We start from the raw sequence: 24,765 nt of genomic DNA on the forward strand, positions 1-24,765 counted from the left end.
ACTTACAGAAGAATACTTCTGACAGGGGCCCAGCAATTTCCCTAACTGGAAATGAATTTGTCCTAATAAACTAAAAATATCTCCTTCCTTTTACAAATGATCTTTTCTAACAAAAGCTGCAGAATTCTAACTTCTAGATCTGGATATTCCAAGGCTGTCATTTTTTGAATTCGGAAGAAACTTAGAAATTGTTAATAGTTTTGTTTTTTCTTTTTTAATGATGAAGTATTTCAGATACAAGAAGTATCTACTCTCTAGCTTAAGAAAAAAAATATTACCAATACAGCTGAAGTCCTCTGTACATCCCACCCCAATCAAACCTCTCTCCCTTTCTTCCCCAGAAGTAAACTGCTATTCCTCAATTTTGTGTTACATTAATCCTAGCCTTTCTTTGTATATATTCCTAAATAAGATACAGAATTACTTTGTACATTTAGAAACTTCATATAAATGGTATCATGTTGTCTGTTTTTCTGTAGCTTGCTTTTTTCACTCATTCTTTTTGTGGCATTCATGCTGACACATGTAACTCTAGTTCCTGGTCAGTCGTTTGTACTATTGCATAGTACTCCACCATATGAATATACCACAAGTTTAGTTACTCATTTTCCTTTTGAAGGGCTTCCATTTTTTTTCTACCATTACAAACAAAAAATGCTATTAAGAATTTTATACACACTTAAGCCAGTTTCAGGTTTGATGCCTAGTAATAGGATGTTAAGATATACACATTTTTGCTTTACTAGAAAGTGCAAAACTGCTCTCCAAAGTGGACATACCTGTTTACATTTCCTATACACTAGACGGTCCTACAGGGAAAAATACCACTACAGCTTTATTTATTTTTCTCCTTTTATTAAAAATTTTTTTCCCCCATTACAGCTTTATTTAAAAAACATGAAATCATAGAATATATCAAATCTTTGAAGACACAGACTTTGAAAACCATCAAGATATATAACCTAATAGTCATGTGATCAACCTGTTTTACAATTTCGGTCAAGACTTCAGGGACTGTTTTGAACCTCTAAAAACAAATTCTGATTCAATCCTGTTTGATTGTCTTCCACCTGAAAGACTCTTCTTGTGAATTCCTGCTCATCTTTCAAGGTCAGTTTGATTCACGCTTCTCTGACCCCTGCCTACCGCCCTTTCTGCTCCCTCTCTTGTACTTCCACCAAGACAATGCTCCCATTTCATGGAGACCTCCGATCACAGACCCCTTCCGTTTTCACTGTTAACTCACCCACACCTGTCTTCCTGTCCTTTGCCCCATGCAGTGCAGATTTCATGATCCATCATTATATTCACTCCTTAAAAAACACCCTTATCTCCTTTGTTCCCCCTTTATCTCAGGGGTATTTACTCCACAAAACCCCAAACCTGGTTGAACCCCACCATTTCCTTTGTCAACCAGTTTGAGTAGTTTACTTAAAATTCATGACCACAATCCTTGGCTTGGCACTCAACCAGGACCACAGGACCTGCAGTTTATCTCAGTAAGTTCATTTTCCTCTTCTCTGAGATGACTGTTTACATACCCTCTTCCTGCATCCAGCTCCTTCCCCACCCTGAACTTGACTCCACCTCTTTGACTTCTTCTCCACCTCTTTCTGCCTCACTAAGAAAATCAGCAGCCATCAGAATGAAACACCCTCCTCTTCCAACAAGATCTGTGAACCTTCTTGCACCTATTTCCACATTCTTAGCTGTTCTTTCTACTTGTGGTCTGGATCCAGTTTCCTCTTGACCTCCCATTATCACTCATGCATTCTTCACTGTTCACCCCTGCCACAGGCTCCCCCTTTTCTGCCTCAGCATCAGCATAAAAACATGCCTTTGTTATCTTCCATTTAATACTCCCTTGACCCCCATACACCTCCTCTGGCTTCATGTCTATATGCACGTTGTCACAACGAACTGTGGAAACGTTGTCTCCATGTGTATCTACCTCACCTCCCAGTCTCTTGAATCCACTCCAGTTGAATTTTCTCCTCCTACATTCTTGTGCTTATGTCTAGTATTCAAACTAGAGAGACTGAACATCTTTGGGAGAGAAGTAAATGGAGTGGTGAAGGAGAGGGGATTGTGCTCTCAGGCAGCTCGTGTGAAACAACCTTGGTGATCACTGGGGAGACAGATCCCAATGCCAGATCGCTTTCCCAATTGAGTGGGAGAGCTGAGAACCAGAGACAGAGCTGAGTCATTTGACACTTTGGGAGTAAATGTTATAACCAAGGGTAAGTATGGAGGGAAAAAAGATGAAAGAGGACATTTCTGACATTTGGAGGTTGACTGAAGAAATCAGATATGAAGAATGAGTAAAGTACAGTATCATGGAAACCAAGGAAACAAAAATAGAATGGGAGAGACAATGAGGACCCAGAGGTCACAAGAATAAATGATACCAGGGGTGAAGGGAGAGTGGTTAGTACCTGTAAATGGTTTCCTCTGAAGAATAAAGGGACAGGAGAAGGTAAAGAAAATGCAAAATAAGATCATAAACAAAAATAGATCATCAGTGCAGATGGCACAGTACTTACCCAATGGCTACTAAATCTTCATGATGAGGTGAGCAAGTAAGACAGAAAATTGTCCTGGGTTCTATAAAGAGGTGCTGGCTGTCATTTCTGTTAAGCCAGTAACAGAAAACTACTCCTTTTTCATCTCCAGATACCAGTAAATCCTTTACTAGAGGAGACCAATGCAATGCTGATATTGTATGCTTTAAAACAAAACAAAGATATCTTTGCTTTTCATTTGTCAATGCTGAACTTTTTTTACTTAGTTTTTAACCTGTATAATGCTAGGCACATTATAGGTACTTAATAAATACTGTTAGGACCACTTGTAGAGCAAGACTACATTATAACCAAATGAAAGGAGAATTTAGGCTACTGGGGATCAAAGAGCCATTTAAAAAATTTCTTCCTTTGATAGATTAATGCAAAGTTCTTACTAAGATTAACTGAGTCCTTTCCTACATTCTCTAGGCAGGTATATCAATTAATCATCTAGTTTGGAGACAAGTTTCATTCACTTACAGTTTATATCAGGAGTCTTTTTCATGGTAAAGTGCCAGAGAGTAAATATTTCAGATTGTGTGGGCCATACTGTCTCTGTTGTAACTACTCAACTCTGCCACGGTAGTGTGCAAGCAGCCAAGACTTAAAATTGTAGACAGTACTTAAATGAATGACTGTGATTGTATTCCAATGAAAGAATTCGCAAAAGCAGGCAGCAGTGCAGTTTGCTGACCTCTGATTTATATGTATCTCCTTCCAAAAAAGTTTTGAGGTACCTTACAATATAGAGCTTCTAATCTAATGAACAAACACAATTATAAAAGTTACCTTGCACAGATGAGCTAGCAAAACTATACTTGAAGGAAGAGAACTCTGGTACAGATAAATAATAATGGTCTGAGAAACCAGCAAGTCATGGTACCTGATGGAGCGCATGTTCCGTCACAACTGTTTTTGTCTCTACATCCCAGATTTTCACAGTCCCGTCATCAGAGCTGGTGGCGCAGAGGTTGTATTGACCCGGGTGATGACAAAACGTGAAGCCAGACACCCTTTCGGTGTGTCCCACCAACTCCCCTATGACTTCAAGCAAAACCGACTCCAGATTAAAGTGCTACCTAGGATTCCAGGCAGAATCCTTCTGTTGTTAGATGGTGATTGGGGCCTCACTTATCCCATGGAATAACAAACATTTCCAGGGACTCACAATCAGAAACCCCAACTGCTGGTATTGGCTCTGCCACCTGACTTCAGACAAGTCTTTTTATCTTCTTGGGTCTCAGTCTTCTCAACTGTAAAATACCATTCATATCACTTGATGTGCCTAGTTCTTAGGCTGAGGAGCAGCTCAAGTGAAGAATGTAAAAGGGATTCCTATTTAGATCTGGCCAGAAGTCATTTGGAAAAGAATAAGTATCTGGCATACCATATCCCAAGGCATAATCAAAACCTAGTTTAGAGCCTGAAAGCATCCGGCTCAAGTCATTCATCTTACAGAAATGAGTATCATATTTGCAGGATCTCTCTTAGGACCTGGAGCTGTAGGCAGCACCCAACCCCAGGAAGGCTCTCAGGGGGCCCGCACGCACTGGGTTGGGGAGGAAGGGCTAGGTGTTATAAATTCCTGGCGAGACACATGGATAACTCTTCAGTAAGCCAGCGGATCCACGTGAGAGCGCCAGGAGGCGGGACCACTCAGCCGCAGCGTGGTGTACAGCCAACCTCGGAGACCGGGACACGACTCAGTTTAGATGACTGTGAGCGGACCCTTCTCCCTGCCCGCGTCTCAGTTTCCCCATCAATAGAGAGGGGGGGGTGGCTGGACACGCTCACTCGGCGCCCCCGGGGAACGCAATTAGTGCAGGAAGGCTGGGGCCAAGAGGTGGGGAATTACCTCGAAATGGAGACGTCCCTGGGATCACGTCCGCTCCCGGGCCCACGCGGACAAGGAAGACAGAGGTCCGCGCCGCGAAGCCGAAGAGGCCCCCGGGCACGGCATCGCTGCATCGGGAGCAGTACCAGTTAGGGGAGGGCGGCAGCGTGCGCGGTTCCTGTCCCATGATCACGAGCAACCGGGGATGAGGAAGACAGTTCGTAGCCCTACGCCGGAGACGGGAAGGGGGCGGGGTTAATTTAGAGCCCCGCCTCCTGGGGCACGCCGCTACGGCGCGCGCGGAGGTCCAGGTCTCGCTGCGCGCGCCGCTCCTGCGGCCTCGGGGCTGGGAAAGGCTGGGCCCTGCGGGCGGCTTTTTGCCCCACCAATGCCGCCTGCGGCTGGAGGGTCTGGTGCTGCTGGTTAGGTATTCTCATTTGCTACAGCAAGGAAGGTTAATTAAGAGGTTAGAATGATGGAGTCACCTCCCCGCACTGCTGGTTTATTCTCTGGACCTGTTCAACCCTGTCCCATCAAATATTTTTTTAAAGCTATGTGCCGGGGCGCCTTGGTAGCTCTGGAGATGCTTTAAACGTATCTACAAGAAGACAATTAACAAAGATAAAAGTTCGAATCAGAAATCAAAAACAAGGGTTTCTGCAACTGGGTGGAAATTCTGGCTCTGGTTTTTGATACTCAAGAAGCAGCAGAATAGAGTGACTCTCTTTTGATCTGATTAAGTGCCAACTCTATGAAGGGACTGTTTGTGTTAAGTGCTGTGGAGGAAAAAGAACCAAAGTTTCCTTCCAACTCAAACGTCCTAAAATGCTCAGTTTCTGCGCTTACACTCTTCTACTCCGTATTGCTTGTTTGCATTGGATACCAGGAACTCTTGCATATGTAGCAAACGAAACCAGAGCTATCTATGCTAATGAAAAAACAAATATATATATATACACACATACATTTACTTATTCGGATGTGGGTAGGAGCACTAACTTTGGAGGCACCCAACCCTAGATTGACCACTGTTTTTGCCAGGTATTATCTGAGAGACGTTAACCTATCCTAAATCTTTTTTCTCAGTTGAAGACCTGATAATACAGGTCTGGTTGGATTGCTGTGAGGAATACACGAGATTTAGTGAAATGCCTGCTGGCCATATATGGTAGCAAGTTCCTGCTGATTATTAACTCTTATCTCTTGGAGGTCAACCTGGAGATTAGCATCATACTTTGTATTTGAACTGTTTGTTCTTTATTTTTATTTATTTATTGAAGTATAGTTGATTTGCAATATTAGTTTCAGGTGTATAATATAGTGATTCACAATATTTAAAGATTATACTCCATTTAAAGTTATTATAAAATATTGGCTATATTTCCTGTGTTGTACAAAATATCCTTGTAGCTTATTTATTTTATACATAGTAGTTTGTATGTTTGTTCTTTAAAAGAGCTTTCACACAATCTTTAGTGATCTTCACAAGCCTGTGCCGTAGGAATACTTAGTTCTTTTGAGAAAACTGAAGCCCTCCCAGGTTAGTTGGCTTGGGTTCACGGTCTCTGTTTTCCAAATCCTTTCAGACCATTTGTGAGGTGAGGCTTCGCAGTTTTTCTGGATCCCGACGAATTTTCGGAAACTCGCTAGTCTTTGACCTTTGTTAAGTAATTCTTTCCCAAGCAAGGCTGATCTGACCACACCTTAAGCGCCGGCCGCGTGTTCACGGTCTCCATGACAACACCTCGGGTGTCAGTTGCGGCTCGGTCTCGCGATAAGAGGGGGGTTAAGTCCGGAGAATTGCGCATGAGTCTTGCCCACACGGCCTCTGAACTCGGAGGCTTCCGTAGAGGGCGGGAGAAAGATGGCGGCGGCAATACTGGATCGTTTGGGTAAGGATTTCTTGGTGGGTGGAGGGAGGGAGTGAGGTGGGAGTCTGAATTGATGGCGTGTGTTGATATTGCAGGTGCGTTATGGATGCAGAATCTGAGGGGGAAGCTGGCCTTGGGGTAAGTCTTTCGCCTTGGAGTTGGGGAAGGGTCCAAGCCTTAGTCTTACTAGTCTGAGTTACTTAGACCCTAAGTGCCAGGCTCTGCTTTAGGCTCTGAGGCTAGCGAATGAGACAGCCAGTCTCTGCTTTGCCACCCTGTGTTTTCACCTCCGTATTGCATAGCCCTGCGGGTATCAGGATTATCTATGACCGAAGAGACGTTGTAAATGTCTTTTCTGAACACTTCTTTTTGATCTTTTTGGATATGGTTAGATTCTCCCGCCCAAATTGGGAGCGTACTTTTCTAGTTATCTCTGTAATTATTTGCTTATTACGGGCAGGGACTGTATTGTAGACAGGTGCGGTTTACATCGTGCCTGACATTGTTAAAATCTTTGTACGCCTTATCTCTTTCTCACAGCATCCTACGTAGTGTAGGTACTGCTATACCCATTTTTTCAGACAAGGAAATTGAAGCCCTCAAAGTAAAGTAAGTTGCCCAAGGTTCGTCAGTTACAGGAATTTTGAAGCTTTATACTATATTTTTAGAGCATTCTTTGACCTCAGGACAAAGCGTTAAGATTAGGGAATGCAGCTGAAGTCAGTACTGGCAAGAGGCTTTCTCTGCTCCCTTCTCGTTCTTCTTCTGTAGTACAGCTGTGGCTCTTTGGAGGTTGATAATCTGATTGTAAATTTTCTGATTGATGTATTTGTTAACATTAATTTTGGTTTAGTCCATAGACTTTGGAGACAGATAAGTTGAGTGTGAGTCCACATTTTAACTGCGATTTTGGAAAAGTTACTTATTCTTTCTAAGCTTCAGTTATCTTCTATGATATGAGAGGAAAATTAGTACTACCTCATATATTTTTAATCAGGATTAAATGAGATAATGCTTATGAAGTGTTTTGTACAGTGCATGGTGTATAATAATCCCGCCCTAAATCTTAGCTTCCATTAGTGTTTTTATCATTATAAACTACTATTGAGTTCCCATTATATCTAGCTTTGTCTTAGATTCTCGGCTCAAGGGAGGAAGAGGTGGGCTAAAGAAGAAAGTAGGAAGTACTGGCACTTAGGATTTGTCTTCACTGCTTTCGTAGATTATCTTCTATCACCCTACCCCCAACCATGCTGATTTACTTACTTTTTCTGAGTATGCTGTGCCTTTACTTGTTTCTTGGTTTTTCATAATTTTCTCTCACTTTCTGTCAGTAACAGCAGTCCTCATTATTCAGACCCCTCTTTAACTGTTTCCCCTTCATGATCTCACTAAAAATGAAAGAAATCAATTTCTCCTTTCCTTTAGTATGTGTTCCTTAAATAATGGCTTCATGTATATGTGTCTGTGTCCTTTGCTACCTCGTGTGTCCTGGACAGTTAGGGACACTTCTTGTTTTTTTTGTAGCTCCAGTATAGGGTCTTGCACAAAGTGAATATTTTGTTGATTTTTGTTGATTTAAATTGTCCCACACTGACTTATATTGGGAAGCTCTGAGCAAGTAACTAAAGCAGCTTGGCTTCAGTCTTGTCATCTGTGTAATACAAGAGGGTTGGATTTTGCTAGGTAGTCTTGGAGGCTCTTTCTAGTTTTGAAGTTATATAATTTTACAAGTCCCCATTCTGAACTTTCTAGTGGGGAAATGACCACATGAAAACTAAGTAGAAAAGGCATAACTAATGCTTATAATGACCGTGTAAAATTTTAGAGATATCTAATTCAGTGGTTGGAAACTTAATTACATACCAATTGCCGGACAGGTAATAGAAATGAATGAACTAGCAGAAGTGGTCTTTGTAAAAAGAGAGTGGTAGGGCCTGTGGCAGTCGTAGAGTGCATTCCTCCTCTAAAGGCATTGAATTGGATTAAAAAAATGCTGCGACCAAATAAAACTTTTCTGCAGGCTATATTTGGTAGCAGATTGACAATTTCCAACCTTTGAATTTCAAGTCTCCCATTTTACTGATGCATGCATTTGGGAATTTTTGTGACTTACTGAAGGTTACATGGCAACCCTAGGATCTAAACAAAAAATTCTCTGCCTTAAAATAGTGCTGTATCACATCCTGGGAGGGACTGAGTGATGAGCCCTGAAGGGGTTTGTCGGAGGAGTCTTTCTGGAAGAGGTGAGTTTAAGTTTAAAGAATGAAGAGTATATTTTGGTGGTTTAAAAGTTTGAAGGCACTGGTTACTAAGCTGTACATAGGTTAAAATTCTCCACAAGAAAACCCAAGTTGGAAATGTCGTGAATCGGCAGTTTGGTGGATAAATGATAACAGTGTGATATATTTGAATAAATACTGGGCTTCAGGTGATAGAGCTGGACTTCGGGTCTCTGTCAGGGACAAGTATTGCGGTCTTGGGCCATTTGCTTAACTTCTGTGAGGCTCAGTTTCCTCATATCAAAAAATGAGGATAATATTTAACTTCAAGGGTGGTTGTGAGAACTAAGAGACTAATACGTAAAATGTCTATTTTAGCGCCTGGTACTGTGGAGGTGTTTTGACTGGGGATGATATTGCTGTGAAGTTGTTTGAGAGGAATCGGATTTAATGCTGGAACCAATCAGTAGTTACTCAACACTCTTAGATGAGATTACATATTTCATCTATCAGCCCCACTTTTGTAGAACAACTGGCAGGAAGGTAAGAAACTGAAATATACATTAGCCTATTCAGTTGAGTCACTCTTAAGAGACTTTTCCAGTGTAAGGGGTAGTAATTACCTCTTGTTTTCATGCATCCATGCTTTCAGTGTTCTGATTGCCATGGCCAGCAGATTTGACAGCCCCGCTGATTTGTGCTCTCTTAAATAGATCTTATCCTATGATCTGAGGGCTTGTGATTCCTTGCCCTTTAGGACAGTGGTTCTTAAATTTGAGTCACAGACCTCTTTGAGAGTATGGCGAAGGCCACAAGAAATGTTCCCAGAAAAATGCATATCGCATTCATAGTTTGGCTTGTAATTTCATAACCCTTAGTGTAGGAATCTTTGCCCTGGGACATCATAACTAAACAAAAGGACAATAATGATACACAATAATAAATGTAACTACACAGTAATGATTAGTGGTGTAAAGTATGTTGGAAAATGTGTCAGGCAGTGACCCTTGTGTTAATGGGTGAAATATTTTCCTCAATATATTTTGAAAAATTTCCGTCGTATAGGAAAGTTGAAAGATTACAGTGTCCTTCAGCTGGATTCATCAGTTGTAAACATAACTCTATAAATATACATGCTTTTTTCCCTGAATCATTTGAAAGTGAATTGTACACGTTATGGTACTTTACTCCCAATCACTTCAGGTTGTATTTCCTGAAAGTGACAACAGTCCCCAGGAACCACAAACCATGATCAAAATGGTATAATTTAATGATCTTTTATCTTAATGTTTTAGTTAAAAGGATTCAAATAGAAATCAAGTGTATGCTGACATTTACTTTTTTTTTTTTGAGGGGGGTGGGCTGCGCTGTGTGGCTTGCGGGATCTTAGTTTCCTGACCAGGAACTGAACCTGTGCTCCCTGCAGTGGAAGCATGGAGTCCTAAGCACTGTACCGCCAAGGAATTCCCTGACATTTACTTTTTTTTTTTTTAGTTTATTTTTGGCTGCACTGGGTCTTCGTTGCTGTGCCCGGGCTTTCTCTAGTTGTGGCGAGCAGGGGCTACTCTTTGTTGCGGTGCGCAGGCTTCTCACTGCGGTGGCTTCTCTTGTTGCGGAGCACAGGCTCTAGGTGCGCGGGCTTCAGTAGTTGTGGCGTGTGGGCTCAGTAGTTGTGGCTCATGGGCTCTAGAGCACGGCCTCAGTAGTTGTGGCACATGGGCTTAGTTGCTCTGTGGCTTGTGGGATCTTCCTGGACCAGAGATCAAACCTGTGTCCCCTGCATTGGCAGGCAGATTTTTAACCACTGCACCACCAGGCAAGTTCCCTGACATTTACTTTTGAAAAAAGAAAAATTGACCATTATTGAGGCTTGACAATAAGCCCTAAAATGGCCATGTGCTAAAACAAGGAGACCTTATAGATGGACATTTTCAATTCCATAATATTTATGTTTGTTTAGTGAGTCTCTTGTTTATGTGACACTTCATTCCTTTGAAAGCACTCTCAGAACTCTTCTTTCAATCAGAGTTTGTATCTCCTTCAAGTCTAACTCATGGATCTGAAAGGTTTCTGTATTAGTTTCTTAGGGCTGCTGTAAGAAATTACCCTAAACTGGGTGACTTAAAACGAATGAAATTTATTCTCCCACAGTTCTGGAGGCCAGAAATCCAAAATCAAGGTGTCAGTAGGGCTGTACTCCCTCTGGAGGCTATAGGGGAGAATCCATTCCATGCCTCTTCCGGCTTCTCTCTGTCTTTACCTTACCTTTCCCTCCTTTTTTCTGCTTCAAAACTTTTTCTGCGTCTTTCTCATTAAGAAAAACAGAATTACATTTAGGGCCAAACAAGATAATCCAGGATAAGCTCCTTCTCTCAAGATCCCTAACTTAATTACCTCCTTTTCTATAGAATGTATTATTCACAGATTCTGGGAGTAAGGATGTGCACATATCTTTGGGGCCACCATTCAGCCCACAGTATTCTCTTTCAAAACAGGTCTGTTGTATCATCTTCAGGTCCTTTTTTTCAGAAAGATGCCCTGTAAATCACACCTTTACTTTTGCTATGCCTTTAACCTGGAGTGCTCTTTTACCAGATTTCTGAATGTGGAAGTCCATACTTTGTAAACACTCAGCTCAAGTCCCAACTCCTTAAAGCCATCCTGATTACCCCAGCCCTCCTGTGACTTCTTCTGACATTGTAATGCCTGTTGCACATTATGGTTAATCCTTTATCTCTCTAACTGAATTTTAAGTCACTTGAGGGCTGGAAATAGGTTTTATGTCTCTTTGCATTCCCATCACCTAGAATAGTACCTGTAGTACTCTATCCTTATTACTTGGTCAGTAAGTGTAAGTTGAACCATCAGTCAGCCTGAACAGATGCAAGTTGTAGTCTGAGAGATCGCCAGAAATGAGATTCAGGTTTTTCCACTCCAGTGCCAAGAAGGAATCCTAATGGCAAATTAAGTATAGGTACAGATTTCCAGCTTTATGTAATAGAATAGTTTATGCTAATTATACAAATTCTTTTCAGTATTCCTTAGGACAAAATGAGGGCTTTAGAAGCTCTATGTACCCATGCAGTTAGTTACTCACTAGAATATGACTGTTATTACTCTGAATGACACAGTAGTGATCTGAAAGGTTTAATGCCTTATTTTCACATGATTATTGACACCAGAGGCTTCCACTAGCTTTTCTGAGGGAAGGTGTTAGATCTGTGAACTAGGAAGTTGAACAAGAATATATTTATAAACTTTCTGATTTATTCTCAGATTCTTTTTAAAAATTGTCCTACTGAGAGTTGTGACTTTTTAAATTTGTTCTCATCCCCTCTATAGTGGGCCAAACTCCCCAAAGTATAAATAAAAATAAATGAATAAATATGTGCTATATCATGAAAAAGAAGAGTAACATGGGGGCAGGGAAGAATGAAACATTTTAAATAGCCGCTTTGGGGCTGTGCTAGCTTACCCCGAGAGGTTACAGATTGGAGATCTGTCTGATGAATCAAGCCTACAGATATGTTTTGTCTGTTTGTTATATTGCGTTTAGAACCTTCTTTTTCAATCAGTGTTTAAAAAGTAGCAGCTTGCTCATAAAAATCTAGGTTTCTAGATTCTATTATGCATTGCAAAGCGTGGCAACAATTTTCTAGAGCAGAAGAGTGTACCACTCTTTAGATGGGATGTATATTCTTCAGTTTTCCTCCTTTTCCAACCAAGTGTGAAATTTTTACATAGGTACCTATACCCAGCCCTCTTATTTATATTACCTGGCTGCCCCCTGTATTCTCTAATTCATTCTACAAATGTGTATGTACTGCCTGCTGTGTGCCAGGCTATTCTAGCACTAGGAATTTTGTAATGAACAAAGAACATAATCATTGCTCTCATGGAGTGTACAATCTAGTGAGGGAGGCAAATAATAAGTAAAATACAGAGTATATTAGATAGTGACAACTGCTTAGGAGAAAATGAGAGCAGAGAATGGGAATAGGAAGTGTGTGTATACGAGAGGGAGGTTGCAGTTTCAGATAGGAAAGGCCTCATTAAGATAGCATTTGTGTAAAGATCTGAAAGAAACCAGGGAGCAGGCTGTCAAGGCATGCCAGCATCTGGGTGAACACCATTCTAGAGAGATGGAACATAAGTGCAAAGGCCCTGAGGAGGGAACATACCTAGTATGGTCAGAAGCAGTGAGTGAGGAGGGGAGGTCGTAGTAGGAGATGAGGTCAGAAGAAGGAATAGGAGATCATGTAGAGCCTTATGGATCATTTAAGTACTTTGGTTTTTATTCTTAGTGAGATGGGAAACCATTGGTGGATTTTCAGTATAAGAGTGATATGATCGGACTTATGTTTATGGGTGGTGGCTCTTTTTGTGTTCAGAACAGACCAGAGTGGGGATGAGGAGCAAGGATAGAAGTAGAGACCACTGAATATTTCAAGTTTGAGATTATGGTGGCTTGGATTAGGGTGGCTGTGAAGGTGGGTGAATGGTTGGATTCTGGCAGTGCATTAACAGCAGCTGACAGGACCTGTTGGTGAATTGGACGTGGGTTGTGAGAAAGAAGGGTGACACCAGGGTTTACGACCTGAGCAGATGGAAGCGTGGAGTCACCGTTTGCTGAGATAGGAAGACTTCCAGAGGAGCAAGTTGGGGAGACCATCAGGAGCTCGATTTGGGGCTTGTGAGTGTGAGGTAGAGACGTGAGGATGCAATTGGATATATGAGTTTGGAGTTCATAGAAGGCCTGCGGGTTTGGGAGCCATCAGTGTATGAACGGTATTTAAAGCCATGAGTCTGGTTGACTTCACTATGAGAGTAGATAGAAAGCACAAGAGTCCAAGGATTGATTCCTACCTGAGGCAGCCAACATTCACAGATCAGGTTGAGGAGGACAAAACAAAGGAGACTAGAGAAGTGTCTAGAGAGGTGAGAGGAAAACCCAGAGTGTGTAGTGTCCTGGAACTCAAGTAAAGAAAGTGCCTCAAGGAAGAGCAGGTGACCAGATGTGATATTATGATTTATGACAAATAGGCCAAAATATATTTCTCATGTATATTTTGTCTTTGTCCATGGTTCTGGCTTACAGCTCCCAAAACCCTTGGAATTTCCTGAGCCATAGGGTTATGGCAGCTTCTTTTGTCATCATATTTGTTCTCTTGTCCTCAGTTTATGGCTTCAGAGCCATAAAGTGAAATGGGTGTCTTGTTATTCCTGACATGGCCCCTTTCCACCACAACTGGGTTTATGCTAATGAGGTGAATTTGGGGAAGCACCTAAGGATGGGGGTTGGTTGTTAGGGGAACCAACCATGAATAGAGGGGTGGAACTTTTAGTCCCACCACCTCCTGGTTTCCAGGGAGGGGAGAAGGACTGGAGGTTGAATCAGTTACCAAAGGCCAGTGAGTTGGTTAATCCTGCCTATGTAATGCAGCCTACATAAAAAGCCAAAAGGAGGGGGTTCAGAGAGCTTCTGAGTGGGGAACCAGAATGCTTCTGTGTGTCACTGTGCTGGGCCCCAAGTTTCACGAAGACAGAAGCTCCATTGCTTGGGACTTTGCCCTATGTATCTCCTCATTTGGCTTTTGATTCATATCTTTTACTGTCTTTCATAAAAAATCAGTAATCTAGTGAGTAAATGGGTTTCCTGAATTTTGTGAGCTGGTGAAGCAAATTAATCAAACCCAAGAAGGGCATCATGAGAACCTCTTGATTTATAGCCAGTTGGTCAGAAGCACAGGTAACAACCTGAGCTTGTAATTGGCATCAGAAGTGGAGGGTGGTCTTGCGGGACAGAGCCCTTAATGTGATGCTGTCCCTAGGTAGAGAGTGTCAGAATTGAATTTAATTGTAGGACACCCAGCTGGTGTCAGAGCGTTGCTTAGTGGTGGTGTGAGGAATTTATTTTTGGCAGCACTGGGTCTTCGTTGCTGTGCCCGGGCTTTCTGGAATTGTTGGGTAGTCAGAGAGCCCTTTTACCAGGGATACTTAGATCATTCTCAGATGAGGACTGAAAATTGTCCACTGGATTTTACAACACAGATATCTTCGATGACCTTGATAAAGCACTTTTGATGGAATGATGGGAGAGGGTTAAGGATGAATGGGAGGGCTGGAATTAGAGACAGGGAGTTTAGGTAACTCAGTCAAGGAGTTTTGCAGCAGTAGCTAGAGGGAGTTGGTCAGGGGACAGTTAAGTTGGGAGATATTAGAGTATATTTGTTTGCTGATGGTAGTGTTCCAATAAAGAAGAAAAATTGATGATTTAAAGGGGGAAGAAAGAATTGCTGAAGCAGTGCCCTTGAGTAGATGGGAAGAAATGGGATCTAGGGAGCAAGGGATGCGATTGGTCCTGATTAGGGCATAGACTTGCATTCATAGTAACAAGTGAAGATAGTAAGTGTGTATGGGTATGGATGCTGGTGGGTATATAGATTAGGTGGTGGGAGCTTGCGGAAGTTCTCTTCTTCTTCTTTTTTAAAAGCAACAATTAATTAAATTTATTTAGTTGTGCTGGGTCTTAGTTGCGGCAGGCGGGCTTCTTAGTTGTGGCTCACCTGCTTCTTAGTTGCGGCCAGCAGGCTCCTTAGTTGCAGCTCGCGGGCTCCTTAGTAGCAGCTTGCCAGCTCCTTAGTTGTGACATGCATGTGGGATCTAGTTCCCTGACCAGGAATTGAACCCCGGCCCGCTGCATTGGGAGCTCAGATTCTTAACTGAGGGAAGTCCCCTGGAAGTTCCCTGGAAGTTCTCTTTTGATTTTTCAATTTTCTCAGGGAATAAGCACAATTTTCAGCTGAGACTGAGGATGAGGGAGGAGATATGGGAGGTTTAACTAGCAAGGAAGAGGTATGAAGTTTGTCTACAGGGGCTAGGAGAGTAAATGGACTAGAGAAATACAGTAGGAATGCCAGGCAGCCTTAAGGGCCCGCTTATTCTTATGAATAAGAATGTAAAATTTAGGCATTCAGTCATTATTGCTTTACAGAGTGAGAAAATCTGACTTACTAACCATCCACATGTGTATGGCGTGATAACTGGAACCTTTTGGAACAGAGAGGTCATGCTCCCTAGTCTGCAAAAACTAGCACTGTCATTTTGTTTTTGTTTGTGTGTTTGTTTTAATGCTGCTTTAGCTAATAGTGACTTCCAATTGGGAGCAGTTTTGTCTCTCACCTCCCCCCAGGAGACATTTGGCAGCATTTGGAGGCGCTGCAAGATTGTCACAAGGCAGGGGGTGCTGCTGGCATCTAGTAGGTAGAGGTGAGGGATGCCACTAAGCATCCTTATGACAAAGGCACAGGAGAGCCCTCACAACAAAGAGTGTCCTGCTTAAAGTGTCAGTAATGCTGAGGTCGAAAAACTCTGAACTTACCATGGTCCATAGTTGCTGGGATTTCACTTTTTTTGTTTGCTAAATTCTTGTTTCCTTGTTTGATTGTCCTTGACTTTCACTAAGTACTAAAATTATACTGAGTTATGAGAATATACATATCACTTCAGCTTTTTATTTTAGATTTTAATGGAGGCAAGAGGGAGGATGTTCTTTTATTCAGCCTCAAGTGTGGGATTAATGTTATCTGAAGTAAATTTGGAACAAAGAACTTTTTACCTTGATGCATCTAATAACATGAGGGGTTTTTTTGTTTTTTTTTTTTATTGCGGTACGCGGGCCTCTCACTGTTGTGGCCTCTCCCGTTGCGGAGCACAGGCTCCGGACACGCTGGCTCAGGGGCCATGGCTCACGGGCCCAGCCGCTCCGCGGCATGTGGGATCTTCCCGGACCGGGGCACAAACCCGCGTCCCGTGCATCAGCAGGCAGACTCTCAACCACTGTGCCACCAGGGAAGCCCAACATGAGTTTCTTAAGATTGACCCTGAGGCCAGTATCATCTTCACTTGGGGCTTGAGTATACCTTGTACTAAACTTCAGAGTAAACTTTGAGTAACAAAGAGGAAGTATTCTGTCAAATTGTGACTTGAGAAAGTTTTAGATATTCTGTCTTAACTGAGTTAACTCTTAATCCTAAAATTTGGATTGTATCTGCTACTCTTCAATGCCTAATGACTATGGGCAGGATTTGAAACATGGTACTTAAACTTAATCCTCAAGTATTGGTAGATAGAAAACACCAGAATGATGAGAGAAGGGAAATTCATATGCTAGTTCCAGCATACCATTTACTTTCTGCTTGAGCTCAGGCAATCTCACCGTACTGTGGGAACCTGTGTGTGTTTCGTGTACAAGCGCTCTGGAGTGGTAGTTCATGTCTACCTTCCTTCACCCAGTTTACGGAGATGCAGTGAAGCTAAAGGGATTTGGGTTTCCTAGTAAATGAAAGGGTATAGTAAATACCAGTAGTGATATTTGAGTTTCAAAATGATAAAAGTTGATCCTGGTTGCCTTTTGGTTGTTTTTGTTTTTTAAGATTTTAATTTATTTTCATTCTTTAGAATGCTAACAGTAAGCTAGAGCTCTAGGCAGAGTTAAAATCTAATATTTGTTGGAAGAAATTTTACAGAAGGAAATGGATTCTAGCAATAACCCATGCTATCATTTGTTAATTCCAACTTCCTTTTCTTTATAAACTTATTTATTTATTTATGGCCGCATTGGGTCTTCATTGCTGCCCACGGCTTTCTCTAGTTGTGGTGAGCAGGGGCTACTCTTCGTTGTGGTGCGCAAGCTTCTCATTGCGGTGGCTTCTCTTGTGGAGCATGGGCTCTCGGTGTGTGGGCTTCAGTAGTTGTGGCACATGGGCTGAGTAGTTGTGGCTCGCGGGCTCTCGAGCGCATTCTCTAGTAGTTGTGGTGCACGGGCTCCATGACATGTGGGATCTTCCCGGACCAGGGCTTGAACTTGTGTCCCCTACATTGGCAGGCAGATTCTTCTTTTTTGTAATTAATTAATTAATTATTTTAACATTTTTATTGGAGTATAATTGCTTTACAATGGTGTGTTAGTTTCCGCTTTATAACAAAGTGAATCAGTTATACATATACATATATCCCCATATCTCCTCCCTCTTGCGTCTCCCTCCCACCCTCCCTATCCCACCCTTCTAGGTGATCACAAAGCAACGAGCTGATCTCCCTGTGCTATGTGGCTGCTTCCCACTAGCTATCTGTTTTACATTTGGTAGTGTATATATGTCCATGCCACTCTCTCACTTCGTCCCAGCTTACCCTTCCCCATCGTCATGTCCTCATGTCCATTCTCTATGTCTGCGTCTTTATTCCTGTCCTGCCCCTAGGTTCTTCAGAACCTTTTTTTTTTTTGCGGTATGCGGGCCTCTCACTGTTGTGGCCTCTCCCGTTGCGGAGCACACGCTCTGGACGCTCAGGCTCAGCAGCCGTGGCTCACGGGCCCAGCTGCTCTGCAGCATGTGGGATCCTCCCGGACCGGGGCACGAACCTGTGTCCCCTGCGTCGGCAGGCGGACTCTCAACCACTGCACCACCAGGGAAGCCCACATGACTCTTTTTGAATTATGGTTTTCTCAGGGTATATGCCCAGTAGTGGGATTGCTGGGTCGTATGGCAGTTCTATTTTTAGTTTTTTAAGGAACTTCCATACTGTTCTCTATAGTGGCTGTATCAGTTTACATTCCCACCAACAGTGCAAGAGGGTTCCTTTTTCTCCACACCCTCTCCAGCATTTATTGTTTGTAGATTTTTTTGATGATGGGTTAGGTGGATTCTTAACCACTGTGTCACCAGGGAAGTCCCCCAACTTCCTTTTCTTGAATTTGTTTTCTTTAGTGACTCTTCACAGGCTTTCTTACATAAAGTGGCCTCATAAAAGCCTTAAGTTTTGGGAATTCCCGGGCGGTCCATTGGTTAGGACTCAGTGATTTCACTGCCGTGGCCTGGGTTCAATCCCTGGTCGGGGAGCTAAGATCCTGCAAGACGATTGGCATGGCAAAAAAAACCAAAGCCTTAAATTTTGAATTAGTTTTATTTTCGAGTGTACTTTATGAGCTCTTCTTTTCCTGCTTTAACTTAGTGTTATTCCAATAGTTGGCCAGGAGAGGGCGCATGAAACTTTTTGATTTAGTATACTTCTGAATTAAAGACCCCGTTTGTAATCATATTTTACTTTGATTTGATTACAGTTGTTTAGTATTTGGTTGATAATTCATTTTATGAAGCATTTGAGCCCTGAAAGTATTGTAGGCGTTCGGAAAGCTTTGTCATTATTGATTCATAATGTGTTTAATTTATTAGCCATTGTATTTAATTCACTGAATGTGTATTGAGGATTTGAGGAGTATCAAACACTATGCTAGATATGGGGGATATAGAAGGCATGGGCCTCACCCTCAAGCAGTCTTTCAGACTGTTTGGTATAGTAGTGATTTCACTGAAGAGTTAAAGAGAAGCCAAGGTACTCATATTTCTGTAACCCTGCTGTCATCCATGAGATGAAAGAAGAATTAAGGTTTGTAGAGACCCTGGAGATGAAGTACGCCAATTCCTCTTCTCATCGATAAAGAAATTGACAAACTTAGTGCACCCACGAATTACAACTTCATAGAAACAAATGATCATGATTATAAACATGAGAGGAAGGTTTGAAATTGTGTTATACGAAGTTTACACAATTCAGACAGTTCAGACTTTATTTTTTTTGAGAACAGGAAACATGAACTGTTCAGAGGGCCTAATTTAAAGTTAATACTAGCTACCAGTGTTTATCTTGTGCTAGACTTTGTAGGGTGTTGTATGTTAATTATTTATATACCACCAACAGAATGAAGTAGGTATTCTTCTCATTGTAAAAGTAATAAGCTCAAATTTATTGAGCCCTATTATGTGTCAGGTTAAGTATTTTCCTTAAAGTATCTCATTTGAGCTCCTTAAGAAGGCTGTGTGGGAGGCTTCCCTGGTAGTCCAGTGGTTAAGACTGTGCTTCTACTGCAGGGACGTGGGTTCTATCCCTGGTTGGGGAACTAAGATACTGTATACTTTGCGGTGTGGCCAAAAAAAAAAGAAGCCTATGAGGTAATTACTATTATTACTCCATTTACTGATGAGAAAACTGAGGTCTAGAAAGTTATATGAATTCCCCAAGGCCATTCTTCTAGTATTAGAGTTAGGGTTTAGACTCAGGTCTAGTTGACTCTGTAGTCTCTGCCCTCATCACCTGGCTTATAGTTTTATTAGAAAATTCTGTCCTCTTACATCCAGGAACTCATTCTTCTGCAGCCACCTTACGGTTCAGGAGTAATACAACTCATTGCTATACGGCTGGCAAGAACAGAGTACTAAGGCAATGGGAGGATTGGTTCTCTTGGAGAAGGGATCAGGTTCACATTGAGGTGACACCTGAGCTGGGACTTAATACAGGACAAGCGTTTCATTTAGGAGATAATAAGGGAGGAGAAAACAACATGAGCAAAAGTGTAAAGATATGAAAGAATGTGGCTTGTTCAGGGAACAATGAATGTTTGTGTCGTTAGGCTTTAAGGTGAATAAGCTGAGATGGCCAGGCTGGTGTTAGATTATGGAAGGCCTTCTGTGTCTTGTTAAGGAGTTTAGACTATATTCTGAGCGGTAGGGAAACACCAGAGTTGTTGTTATTTGGCTATATCCAGATGTAAACAAAAGTAGACAATATGACGAACCCTCATGGACCCATCACCCAACTCCAACAATTATTAACTCATGGCCTATCTTATTTTCTTGTTTTATCTAGAGCCCCTGCTCTTCCCCATCATATTTTGAAACAAATCCCAGATAGTATATTATTTCATCCATAAATATTTCACCATGTATCTTATTAAAAAATATCAAATGCCTAGTTAATGTTCAAATTTCCAATGGTTAAATAACTTTTGTACTTTTAAGATTATAGTAGTCCACACTTAAAAAAGTCTTTTTAACATTTCTTATTTCTTGTAAGGTCAGTTTAGTGGTGAGGAACGCTTTTAAGCTTTTGCTTGTCTGGAAGACTCTCTTTCTCCTTCAATTCTGAATAACTTTGCCAGGTAGAGTATTCTTGGTTGGAAGTTTTTTTTCTTTCAGCACTTGGAATGTTTTATGCCCCTCCCTTCTGGCCTGCAAAATTTGTGCTGAAAAATCTGTGGATAGGCTTATGGGGGTTCCCTTGTATGTAACAAGACTTTCTGTTTGGTTTTTTTTGCTGCCTTTAATATTCTTTGTCTAACTTTTGACATTTTAATTATAATGTGTCTTGATGTGGGTCTCTTTGGGTTCACCTTACTTGGAACTTTCTGGGCTTCCTAGATCTGAATGTCTGTTTCCTTCCCCAAGTTAGGGAAGTTTTTGGCCATTATTTCTTTTTCTCTCTCTTTTTTTTTAAGAGGAGCTTGTTGGGTTTTTTTTAAATAGGTCTTTATTAGAGTATAATTGCTTCACAATACTGTGTTAGTTTCTGTTGTACACCAAAGTGAGTCAGCCATATGCTTACACATGTCCCCATATCCCCTCCCTCTTGAGCCTGCCTCCCACCCTCCCTATCCCACCCCTCTAGGTCATCGCAGAGCAGTGAGCTGATCTCCCTGTGCTTTGCTGCTGCTTCCCACTAGCTATTTTACATTTGCTAGTGTATATATGTCCATGGTACTCTCACTTCGCCCCAGCTTCCCCCTCCCACCCCATGTCCTCAAGTCCATTCTTAAGAGGAGTTTTTATGGTAGAGTAGAGGGATAGTAATTTATTTATTTACTTATTTATTTATTTTGGCCATGAGCGATCTTAGTTCCCTGACCAGGGATCAAAGTCTGGCCCTTGGTAGTAATAGCCTGGAGTCCCAACCACTGGACCGCCAGGGAATTCCCCAGCCATTATTTCTTCAAGTAAGATTTCTGCCCTTTTCTTTCTCTTTCTGGAAGCCCTATAATGCAAACGTTAGTCTGTGTGATATTCCCCATAAGTCTCTTAAGCTATAGTCAAATTTTTTCATTCTTTTTCTTTTTGCTGCTCTGCTTGGGTGAGTTCCACTGCCTTTTCTTCAAGTTGACCGATTCTTTCTTCTGCTTTATCCAGTCTGCTGTTGAACACTTCTAGTGTATTTTTCAGTTCAGTTATTATATTCTTAAGCTCTGTGACTTCCGTTTGGTATTTTCTTATATTTTTCATCTCTTTGTTGAAGATTTCGCGGTGTTCATCCATTTGTCTTCCCAGCTCGGTGAGCGTCTTTATGACCATTACTTTGAACTCTTTATCAGGTAAATTACTTATCTCTGTTTCATTAAGATATTTTTCTGAGGTTTTATCTTGTTAACTGACTTGGAACATATTCCTCTGTTCCTTTGTTTTGCTTGACTCTCTGTGTTGGTTTCTATACAGTAGAAGAAACAACCACTTCTCCCAGTCTTGAAGGAGTGGCCTCATGTAAGAGATAAAACTTTTTATTCAGCCCTGCCCCAACTTTTGGTCATCTCTCAAACTTTTGTGCTTGTCCAAGCATCCTGTTATGTTATTAGTAGCTCCCAGTAGTTGAGGATGTGCCAAGAATAGACAGTGTCCCAAAGAGGAGGATTTCAGCACCTAGATTCAGTCGGACTGGAAGCTAGACCCTCAGGCAGCAGCTTTATAAGTATGCAGATATAGTCAGTTCTGGGGGGCCACAAATGTAAGCCCTGCTGGCCCCCAGAGCCACATGATCTGTCCCCTGGGCAGCAGTTGCAAAAATCAGGATACACTGTCCAGATGAATGTATAAGCTTCTTTTTTGGGAGATACTGGTGAGCTGCAGCAAGGCAGAGAAAGAGCACCAAGATGGGGTCTCCAGCCTGCATTGTTGAGAGCAGCTCCATAGGCCACCAAACGTGTGCCAGACTTGAGGCCTGCCACTCAGTCGAAAGCTCCGGGACAGGCAGAGTGGCCTCCTTCACAGAAAGAATGGGGAGTGTGCCTTGGTCTGCTGTCTGCACAGTCTTCTGAGGATAGTAGCCTGCCAAGAACCATCCCTCCCCAATTGCCACAGTCCCATGAGACCCCAGAACACAAGCCCCTTTGGCCATCAGGGCCAGGTGATGGGCATCCTCTGGATGTCAGCCGCAGAAACTGCACCAGCCCAGGATTACAGTCAGCCCTTCCATATGTTGTTTAATTAGAAGCCTGCCCCCAGGCCACAGTCGTCATGATTAGCTAATAGGCCTCCTTCACAGAAAGACAGACCTCAAAGGTCTGTTGCCTCTTGCTGTGCCCTGGGGGTGGCAGCTGTTTAGGAACTCTTTCTCTGTTGGTTACAGTCCTGGGGGGCCCACAGGCATAAGCCCTGCTGGTCACCAGAGTCAGGCGATGTAGAAGTGTCCCCTAGCAGCAGTCATAAAAATCACGGTGCCAAACAGGGTTATGAACTCCTGTCTGTGTGACACCTATTATTACAGTCCCATGTGACCAGGAGCGCAAACTCCCCTGACCTCCAGAGCCAGGCAATAAAGAGTTATCGCCTAGGGACTTCTTCCCTGGTGGTGCAGTGGTTAAGAATCTGCCTGCCGGGGCTTCCCTGGTGGCGCAGTGGTTGGGAGTCCACCTGCCGATGCAGGGGACACGGGTTCGTGCCCCGGTCCGGGAGGATCCCACATGCCGCGGAGCGGCTGGGCCCGTGAGCCATGGCCGCTGGGCCTGCGCGTCCGGAGCCTGTGCTCCGCAACGGGAGAGGCCGCAACAGGGAGAGGCCCGCGTACCGCAAAAAAAAAAAAGAATCTGCCTGCCAATGTAGGGGACAGAGCAAAGCGAGAGGGCAAAGATGGCACCCACTAGTCTCCATCCCCGTACAGTGAGTGTTCCAGCAGGCTCCTAAATGTGTATGTAAAATTGGATGCCTGATCCACAGGCTGAGGTGTTTTTTGTTTGTTTGTTTGTTTGTTTGCTTTGGGCCGTGCCACATGGCTTGTGGGATCTTAGTTCCCCGACCAGGGATTGAACCTCAGCAGTGAGAGTGTGGAGTCCTAACCACTGGACTCCCAGGGAAGTCCCCAGGCTGAGGTTTTTTTTTTTTTTTTAATATTTATTTATTTATTTGGTTGCACAGGGTCTTAGTTGTGGCAGGCGGGCTCTTTAGTTGCTCCTTGTGGGCTCCTTAGTTGTGGCTCACCAGCTCCTTAGTTGCAGCACGTGGGCTCCTTAGTTGTGGCTGGTGGGCTCCTTAATTGCGGCTCCAGGGCTCCTTAGTTGCAGCTTGCCAGCTCCTTAGTTGTGGCACACGGGTTCATTAGTTGTGGCATGTGAACTCTTAGTTGCGGCATGCATGTGGGATCTAGTTCCCTGACCAGGTATCGAACCCAGGCCCTTTGCACTGGGAGCGTGGAGTCTTACCCACTGTGCCACCAGGGAAGTCCCCCTAGCCTGCGGTTTTACTGTAAGCAGGTGAGCCTCCTTTACTTTACGTATGGGTGCAATCAGCTGCCTCTGAGCTGGGCATTGGGGCAGGTGAGTTTCTGAGCGTGACTCTTTAAGAGGTGTTTCTCTGACTGTCTCCATCTTGTGGGTCTCAGGCCATGAGCTCAATTGGTTTTCAAAATTAGGTGTTTGGGAGGTTCATCTGAAGTGCGTGTCTTAAAAGTTGCAGTTCCTGATGTGGGGTTTGAACCCTTTGTTTCTCAGGGAGAAGCTCTGGGTTTTGAGTTCCCTCCCAGGTATGGGTTGCCATACTGGGGGCGGGGTTTATGACAGGATTGTGAGCCACCCTTTCCTACCTGCTTTAATGTCGTTTTCTTCTTGTTTGCCTGATATGTAGTTGTCACCCAGCCAGCCTTTAGGTTTTTTTAAAAGGAAGTTGTTCCACATGTAGCTGTAGACTCAGTGTGTCTGTAGGAGGATGTGAGTTCAGGAGATTAAACAATATGCTACTGAATAACCACTGGGTCAAAGAAGAAATAAATACCTTGAGGAAAATGAAAATGGAAATGTAACATAGCAGAATTTATGCAGTGTAGCAAAAGCAGTTCTAAGAGGGAAGTTCACAGCAATAAATGTCTACCTCGAGAAATAAGAAAAGTCTGAAGAAACAGCCTAACTCTACACCTCAAGGAACTAGAAGAAGAAATGAAGTCCAAGGTTAGTAGAAGGAAGGAAATAAAAAGGTTAGAGCAGAAATAAATGAACTAGAGACTAAAAACACAATAGAAAAGATAAAAAAGAAATAGAAAAGATCAATAAAACTAAGAACTGATTCTTTGAAAAGATTAAAAAAAGAAAAGAAACCCCAAACCTGACAAACCTTTAGCTAGACTCAACAAGAAAAAAGAGAGAGGACTCTAATAAATAAAATCAAAAATGAAAGAGTAGTGTGACA

At 42.6% G+C, this 24,765-nt stretch overlaps 2 protein-coding genes across 12 annotated transcripts in view; one reads left to right on the forward strand and one right to left on the reverse strand.

The window, feature by feature from the left end:
- The window catches only part of GEMIN5 (gem nuclear organelle associated protein 5), a 41,533-nt gene extending 36,867 nt beyond the window's left edge, over positions 1–4,666 (reverse strand). For all 4 annotated transcript variants that reach the window (XM_089909600.1, XM_089909599.1, XM_022590214.3 and 1 more), the window contains exons 1-3: positions 4,420–4,666; positions 3,448–3,608; positions 2,544–2,725 (exon numbers count right to left, since the gene is read on the reverse strand). In XM_089909600.1, the coding sequence (XP_089765726.1) occupies positions 2,544–2,725; positions 3,448–3,608; positions 4,420–4,585 (509 nt within the window). In that variant the 5' untranslated portion in view covers positions 4,586–4,666. The remainder of the gene's footprint in view (positions 1–2,543; positions 2,726–3,447; positions 3,609–4,419) is intronic.
- Positions 4,659–24,765, forward strand: part of MRPL22 (mitochondrial ribosomal protein L22) — a 37,621-nt gene continuing 17,514 nt past the window's right edge. The window contains exons 1-4 of one of the 8 annotated variants that reach the window (XM_089909609.1): positions 6,251–6,290; positions 6,365–6,407; positions 8,442–8,515; positions 21,614–21,689. In XM_089909609.1, coding sequence (XP_089765735.1) covers positions 8,473–8,515; positions 21,614–21,689 — 119 coding nt within the window. In that variant the 5' untranslated portion in view covers positions 6,251–6,290; positions 6,365–6,407; positions 8,442–8,472. The other 7 variants (XM_089909610.1, XM_022590224.3, XM_089909611.1 and 4 more) reach the window with 7 other exon arrangements.

Source organism: Delphinapterus leucas, chromosome 3 (genome assembly GCF_059928025.1).
Source record: "Delphinapterus leucas isolate spDelLeu-1000000601 "Yukka" chromosome 3, BTC_Dleu_Yukka2, whole genome shotgun sequence".
Classification (NCBI taxonomy): Eukaryota; Metazoa; Chordata; class Mammalia; order Artiodactyla; family Monodontidae; genus Delphinapterus; species Delphinapterus leucas.